Source organism: Lottia gigantea (genome assembly GCF_000327385.1).
Source record: "Lottia gigantea unplaced genomic scaffold LOTGIsca_34, whole genome shotgun sequence".
Taxonomy (NCBI): Eukaryota; Metazoa; Mollusca; class Gastropoda; family Lottiidae; genus Lottia; species Lottia gigantea.
Genome location: NW_008709146.1, coordinates 1,960,302 through 1,969,045, shown reverse-complemented (window position 1 = coordinate 1,969,045; position 8,744 = coordinate 1,960,302). Strand labels below are relative to the sequence as shown.

General features: G+C 29.2%; 2 protein-coding genes across 2 annotated transcripts in view; one reads left to right on the top strand and one right to left on the bottom strand.

Annotated features, from left to right (window-relative positions):
- Positions 1-1,415: 1,415 nt before the first annotated feature.
- Positions 1,416-2,959, top strand: LOTGIDRAFT_162529 (hypothetical protein; the record flags this gene model as incomplete). The annotated part of the gene is made up of 3 exons (XM_009058506.1): positions 1,416-1,539; positions 1,715-1,761; positions 2,036-2,959. 3 exons carry the CDS (start codon positions 1,416-1,418, stop codon positions 2,957-2,959), a joined length of 1,095 nt encoding a protein of 364 aa, XP_009056754.1.
- A 3,954-nt stretch (positions 2,960-6,913) lies between these two features.
- LOTGIDRAFT_233060 (hypothetical protein) overlaps positions 6,914-8,744 on the bottom strand; it is a gene marked incomplete at both ends in the record, with an annotated part of 28,379 nt that continues 26,548 nt past the window's right edge. Inside the window, 3 exons of the mRNA XM_009058505.1 lie at positions 6,914-6,950; positions 7,272-7,525; positions 8,207-8,305. Of these exons, the coding sequence (XP_009056753.1) occupies positions 6,914-6,950; positions 7,272-7,525; positions 8,207-8,305 (390 nt within the window). The remainder of the gene's footprint in view (positions 6,951-7,271; positions 7,526-8,206; positions 8,306-8,744) is intronic.

Genomic DNA, 8,744 nt, shown 5'->3' with positions numbered 1-8,744 from the left:
GATGGAATTCTCATGAACTGGTGCAAGTTCAGGTCAGGACTGTGATAAACTGGTGCACTGATCATTAGGATCCCATGGCAAACGGCTAATACTGATTGCAATGTGTGTTGGGGAAAATGTCCCACCATCAGCAGCAAACATGTTCGGAAAGCCGTCAAGTGAACAATAAGGATGTGGTCAAAGGGAGATAACTTCTTTCAGCACTGTCAATAGATTTATCCGTATAGGACTCACTCCACTAAAACATTTTTTAGAAATCTTCTTTCTCTCTCCCTTTTGGGGTTTTTGCTTGTCTATTTTTGGGTAAAATTTGGTCTAGATTTGGAATTTGATGTCTGAAATTGCATTATCTTTCAGATTTGGTGAGATGATGAGAGACTTAAAGGCGGAAGGCTAATTCTAAAAATAGTCGTTTTGTGAAGTGCCAAACTCTAGCGGATGAGTATAACCGGTAGTAGTCTACTTTCAATTTTAGTAGCTCAAAATTTTCATGGTCATCATATAATGAATTTTTTAGGAGACATTGAGAATTGCTCAGGCTTTCATTCGACATATTGGAAAGCTTTCAACGAGATTTCTGGAAAAAGTTATAGAAGGTTGAATTTCGTGTTTTAACATGGGATGAGATGGCAAATGAATTAGTGGAGTGAGTCCGTATGAAAGTATGCCCATATTTATTGACTAATCCGTATAATTTTAAAATTTTATTCTCTCCCCTTTATTTATATTACCAGTGTAGTTGTAAGTTATTATCACAAGAGTTCAAATAAACTCTTGTCTGTTACAGTTCTATAGCATGAATAACAATATTTATAATCACGTTAGTTTTTCTTTAATTGAAAAGGCACAAATTTCAGGTATTTGTCCGATAACATATAAAATATTCACTAAGATCAGCACGAAAATAAATAATTATGCCAGTGGCTACAGACTACAATAATATCACAGCTATAGAGACATAATTTTTTTATTAGGCTAGTGTGTCATTGTTGTGACTCATACTATTTCAATATTTCTTTGATAGGGATTTTTCTTCTAATATTTAATTCTCTAACATCTCAATTGTACATTATTAGGTATGTAAATTAGAAAATACATGTCAGATCTAATGACAAGTATTATTAAAGATCTACTGACTACTGGTAAGTGGCTTCTGAAAATTGTCAGCTTTCAAGATAATCAGGACAATTTGGACCAAGACTACTGGCACTAGAACCAATAATGACACCTCAGCCAATATTAAAAAGACTACTTAGATAATGTTAGTCTATGACCAAACATGTAAAGTAGTGTCTACATCTAACAATCAGAATCAGAATTGACTAATCAGCCAAAGATTCTAGTAGTAGCTAAATAGCTAACCTTTTATTGTAGATCACTGATTGAATTGTTATGGGGTGAAAAATACTGTCACAATGGAGAAGATTTTGCCAAATTCTTTATTGAAAGCTATAAAAATTCCTGGGAAAAGATATTTATATAGAAATTTATTACAGATAGCAGCATTTCTCTTCCTGTGTATTATACTTTATCTTGGATGTAAGTTTCCTTTTAAATTGTTGAGAAAAGCTTAAAAATAAAACAGAACTTAAAATATTTTTGAAGAACATGTAAAAAATTTTTTTTTTTTATATAATATTCCGATTCAGAAACAATGTTAATTGTATCGGCATGTTGGTAAAAAATACTTTATGGTTTATATGTATTTTTACAGATCATGTGGTTTTTAGTGTAGGCATTTGGTATGGACATCCATATGTGGTAAGGTTTTATTTTTCGTGAGAATTATTAATTCGTCTTAGCACTTTGTATTGAAAGTATTTTGATAATCAATTGTCTATAAGAAATCTATATATAATTGTATTATATATTATCCACAAGGACAATCTTTGAACCAGATACACATATCATGGATGGGCTGAATGGAATTAAATTTGAAAATTAAACTTGCATTAGGCAATACTTTTCATGATTGAAAATTTCTAACTTTGATAAAGTTAGAAATAGATTATGATTCAAGTTTTGATTCTTCCAGAGTAAATGGTGTAAATATAAACAGATACCAAGATATGCCTTGAAACATGAACCTGATGAAATTACAATTGTTACAGCACTGTTTGATTTGGGCCTGGTAAAGAAAGGACATGGTGTTCTAGACTATCATTCACCATATAAATATAAGGAATGGGTTCGCCCCTTTAGTAAACTCACCAACCCTGTTGTTATTTTTGTGGAAGATGATGAGATTGCTAAATATGTAAGAAGTGTCAGACATTGTTTACCAAAATCTCATACTAGAATAATCAAAGTTTCCAGAGAAGAATTGTGGGCTTTTTCACTTTTGGAGAAAACTCGTAAAATCTTTGAAGAGTCAACATATCCTAAGCATTATCCCTACACAACAAATCCTGAATTTTCATGTTTAATTCATGCAAAATATGAATTTTTATTACAAGCTGTGAAGAAAAATTATTTCAAGACGCCATATTTTGCCTGGGTGGATATTACTATGTTTAAAAAGCTTGATGAGAGTGGAACTGACGTTTTTAAAATGTTACCACCAGAAAAATTCAATCGAGAAAAAGTTGGTTTTACACAAGTAGGTCCTCATGATCCACATTTAGATTTAGATTTTATTATGATGTATCGTGCTGTGTGGGTATCGGGTAGTATGGTGTTGGGAACCAATCAAACCCTAAGTAGATTTATTAAGAGATATAAATCAAGTGTGGAATATTTACTAGATAAAGGACTAGCTAATACAGATGAACATGTGATATATTCCATGTATACTACACATATGAAGAAACCTGGTCAAGTTGGTATTCATACATACCGTTGTCATCAGGGTCAGCTGGGATTAACGGGGAAAGACTCGTTCTATTTTTGTTTGGGATATTTGTGTAAAGCTACTTGGGAGAATATTCATGCTGGAAGCAGAGTTAAAACAGGATTATGAGACTGATTTGCAAATTTATCGTCATCATTTTTATGCATTATGAACTAATAAAAAAAAGTTGTAAAAAAATGTGTCATTTTCAAATATTTTATGAACTTTTTTACCACTTTGATTAATTTTTGAGTATACTATATATTCCATTTAATCACATTGTGTAAAGGAAAACTTGTTTTTATATTGCATGCAATTCTTGTTATATTTTATATATTGGATGTTTTATATTTCTATCATCATTTTTTAGGCAAAATACTTGTAATTATGTCTAGTATATAGTTTTGTACTTTGCATGAAAAAAACTTGGGGCTTTCTTATGGACATCTTTTGTGGATTCAACAATCGGCTCCCTCACCCAGGGTATTGTTCATTCCAAGCACCAATCTAAGTGTCCTAGAGTTTTATCCATGAGTTTTATAGGTAACTAGTCTAAATGCTCAAGAGTTTTATAGTTAACTAGTCCAAAGACTCATGTGTTTTATAATTTAAAATACTCATGAGTTATTTAGTTGAAAATACTCATGAGTTTTATAGTTAACTAGTGTAAATACTCATGAGTTTTATAGTTAAAATATTAAAATACTTGTGAGTTTTATAGTTAAAATATTAAAATACTTGTGAGTTTTATAGTTAAAAATACTCGTGAGTTTTATAGTTAAAATATTAAAATACTTGTGAGTTTTATAGTTAAAAATACTCGTGAGTTTTATAGTTAAAATATTAAAATACTTGTGAGTTTTATAGTTAAAATATTAAAATACTTGTGAGTTTTATAGTTAAAATATTAAAATACTTGTGAGTTTTATAGTTAAAATATTAAAATACTTGTGAGTTTTATAGTTAAAATATTAAAATACTTGTGATTTTTATAGTTAAAATATTAAAATACTTGTGAGTTTTATAGTTAAAAATACTCGTGAGTTCTAGAGTTAAAATACTCGTGAGTTCTATAGTTAAAATACTCGTGAGTTTTATAGTTAAAATACTCGTGAGTTCTATAGTTAAAATACTCGTGAGTTTTATAGTTAAAATACTCGTGAGTTTTATAGTTAAAATACTTGTGAGTTTTATAGTTAAAAATACTCGTGAGTTTTATAGTTAAAATATTAAAATACTTGTGAGTTTTATAGTTAAAAATACTCGTGAGTTCTAGAGTTAAAATACTCATGAGTTTTATAGTTAAAATACTCGTGAGTTCTATAGTTAAAATACTCGTGAGTTTTATAGTTAAAATACTCGTGAGTTTTATAGTTAAAATACTCGTGAGTTCTATAGTTAAAATACTCGTGAGTTTTATAGTTAAAATACTCGTGAGTTCTATAGTTAAAATACTTGTGAGTTTTATAGTTAAAATACTCGTGAGTTTTATAGTTAAAATACTTGTGAGTTCTAGAGTTAAAATACTCATGAGTTTTATAGTTAAAATACTCGTGAGTTTTATAGTTAAAATACTCGTGAGTTTTATAGTTAAAATACTCGTGAGTTTTATAGTTAAAACACTCGTGAGTTTTATAGTTAAAATACTCGTGAGTTCTATAGTTAAAATACTCGTGAGTTTTATAGTTAAAATACTCGTGAGTTTTATAGTTAAAATACTTGTGAGTTCTATAGTTAAAATACTCGTGAGTTTTATAGTTAAAATACTCGTGAGTTTTATAGTTAAAATACTCGTGAGTTCTAGAGATTTTTTTTTTCGAATACTCATGAGTTTACTAGTTCTAATACTCATGAGTTTTATAGGTAACTAGTCTGAAAACTTGTTCAATAATCCAAAAATTAAAAGCACAATAATTATCAAGAGTTTATTTATAAATCAACCAATAAAAAATCATTAATTTAAAACATAAAACAATACAAGTTGATCATTGTTTTAAATAATTACATTGTGACAAGGATTTTAGATTTATATTAAATTAGAAATTCATTTTGTACAAAGCCTTACATAGAAATTTCTTAAATACAAGTCAGCTGATTCTACTTGCAGATGAGCACTTGTTGATTTATGATAAAAATTAACAAATAATATGATACTTGTATGATTAAATAATGATTTTCTAAACTTTTATGTGTATTGTGGACACTGATAGCATTAGCTTACACCATTCCAATTCCACTAAAACTAAGTAATTTAAGATTTTTAGATGCTATCAGTGTCCCAGATTCACATACAAGCCCTTTAACTATTCAACTTCAATTTTAAAGTTTACCCTTACAGAAAAATTCCACAAATAAATTCTGCCTTATTGACTTTTGTGTGACCTTGGCTTTAAGGCAAACTGAAACTATTTGTCTAACATGATTTCATAGATGGCTTGAAGTCATCAACCTATACTGATTGGAGATTGAGTAAATGACTTACTACAGATGTCACTATTTCATAATAAAACAAGAAATAGTGGGTGATAATTACAAATAATGAAAATGAAAATGAAATTTTTACAATTATGACATGATTTATATCTACAGTAATGATAGTTGATGATGTTGTTTGTCAAGGGAAAAAAATATTTGTAAATGAAACCTGAAATATTTTTGAGACAGAATATCATTTTGTTTACATAAAGCTAATAACTGATCTTTAAGATTATCTTGAAGTAAGATACAAGTAATCACAATCTCTGTAATACAACTACACTATTTTATATCATACTCATTGCATTGACTCAATTTTACCCTTTCTCTCCAAGTATTGACTTTAGGTTTGTTTTCTTGTGTAATCATATAATATATTGCCTCAAACTTAGCTAGGTATAGCAATTTCTAAAAAATACTACAGAGAAATGAACAAAACAAAAATTTCAACAAAAAAATGCCATTTAGAAATGATCTGGCAAGATACAACCTTGGTGAATATTGTAGTTGCTTTAAATCAAGGCACTTGACAACTACTACATTCTACAGACAGGTGATCAAAAACATGAACTACATAGCCAATGGTCCAAAGTTATCTCTTGCAGCAAGTCTTAGACAGCATCAAATATCATTGTCTTCAGACCAGACTGCTTAAAGCAGGGCTAGTGATTTGGTTATATTAAGCTTTTTCATCGTTCACAAATACTTGTGAATTTACTCTTTGAATAAGTGAAACAAGAGTCACAGATGAACACAGGAATGTTTTTGATGTATGATTACTATTTTAACTCTCCCTGCAGTAAAGAAAACATAAAATAATATATAAATAATGAGCACTAACCTTGATCAAAATAAATAGAACAGATTATTGACTTTAAAAGAGGTTTCAAATGAATTGTAATGAAATTTAGAATGTAAAGACTAGATAGAGTAATACTGAGATATACAACCAAACTATATTACTATTATATCATAGTTCAGTATACCAGTATTACACCATAGTTTTCAGTATGTATATATACATGACTAGTTATACATCTTAAAGGGATTGTAAATTTGTTAAGTGTATCTGGGACACTTGATTTCAATTTTCGATCAGACGTTTGTAGTTCCTACAATTCCACTAAAACTAAGTGCTTTATAACATCACTAATCACGAAGGGCAATATGTGATAAAGCATCTTTTGCACTTAGTGACGTCATCAAACACTTATTTATTTTTAGTGGAATTGAAGGAACTACAGACATCTGATTGAAAATTGGAATGGTGCGAATTGATCCCAGATACACATAAATTTTGATTAAACCTCTATATAATCCCTTTAACATTCAATCTATTTCAAATAACAGACCTAACATCAATCATTCAGATCTATATCCAGACTGGTGTTCTTTCTGTGTCTAAAAGTTTGACAAATTAATCTTGCTGGCACAGTAAACATAACCCTTGTAGGGACACTAATGAGTGCATACAGATACAGCAATGCAGAATTTTCAAAGACTTTCTTTTCTTAATGCCAAAGTTTACAATGGAAGCAAAAGCACACTATTTCCTTAAAGTACAGAATACAAGAGATATATTTCCTTAAATTTTGTCCCTTCATTTCTCTAAACTTGTAGATAACATGCTTTTCGTAACAAAACCCTGCAATAACAGAAATCATTAACAGTAAAACAGAAAAATACATCAACAAAAACAATCACATAAAACTTTAATGTCAATGTCACATTATCCTAAATGAATATAAGATTGTAATTTAGTTCGAACACAATGGAATTCCTTTCATAGACTCTGATAGTTCCCATTGGCACCATTATAAGCATGATAATGAAAATGCTCCCTCTGACCAACATTCAACTACATGACAACAGCCCATCTGTCCATAAACCATTAGTAAAAACTGTCTCTTCAAGAATTAATAAGGTTTCATTAACAGATGTTCACAACTTCTTAGTGAAAATTTACGTTCTGGTCTCTGCAGGTAAAAGTTTTTGATGTACAGATAAATTTGGAGAGTCTTGTAACTCTATACCAGAAATATCATAGTATAATTTTGTAGGAGACTCGTCTATAGTTGTATCTGGAGTAGCACTATCATCTATTGATTCTAAACCTTCAGGTCGTGATGACTCAGCCTCATACCCACTATCACCATTATATTCACCATTACTGTTAGGATTTTCTGATCCTTCCGTTACTATATCGTCCTCTTCCTTTTTCTGAAATCACAAAATGAATTTCAGGAATGAAAAAATAATCTTCATACATCATATTGTGATCTTAAAATATCAAGTATTTATAGAGAGTTATCTCCCTTGGCACAGCAGATTTCATGACTTGGATAAAGTGATGAAATTTAATGTTCTTTATTTAAATCTTAATCATCCTCGTGAAATAATATATCTAGGATATGTGTAAATAAATAGTGTTATTTTATGAAAAAAAGGCCTATTCAGAGACTCTCAAAATACTCATGAAAGATTACTTCAATGTGAATTTTGAAAAACGTTAATCCCTAAGTTTATTCAAAGGTTAGTCATTAATAAAAAAAAAATTCATCTTTCAAAAATCTTCAGACAATTATTGACAGACGGATGGAAAGTGGCCATACATAAAAAAGTGGCAATACTTTAACTTATTAATAAATTCTAGGTTACCCACAATGTGGATTAATAAATATCAGTGAAAACTATCAAGCTAGTGGAAAGTAATTTAAGCTAAAACTACAGTAAAATACTTAAAGAAAAGGAATAAATAACTAAATTTATTAAGTACATTATTTATAAATAAACTATAAATCAATATCATTTGAGATAAAGTTAAAATGAAGTTTATTTGAAGCTAATCAGCTTACTGCATTTCCCATTCCTTTATGAAATAGATTTTGGGCATATACCAACCTCTAGACTGTGTATTGAAGAACTAGGGGACATTTCTAATTCTTCAAGCTCATCAGGAATACTCAATAATAAAGGGCTGTTGAAAAAAGTTATTTCTCCCTAAAAATAAATAAACACAAAGACACGATGCAGAATGAATGAATGAAAGAAAGAAATGAATAAAGGAATCATGCAAGAGATCAATTATCTAGAAGAACATTCAGATCTCTTCAATTTAAAATGTTTAAATTAAAACTGGGATTTGTCTTTTATTTCATTCAAAAACAACAACTTATTGAGGGATTTATTTTTGTATTATTTTATTGCATAAACATAAATATTTCAAAAGTTGAATAAGCTGTTTTAATTTAATAAATCTGAGAGAACTTCTAGATAAAGAACAATAATTTTAAAATGAAATAATGAAATGAAATACTGGGGAAAATAGCAACTTAATAATCATTATGCAGGGAATATGGGATGTGAAAAAGAAATGGTGAAATAAGCTTGTGCTCTCTTTATATGCAGTTAATAATACATGTACATTATTATTACAATA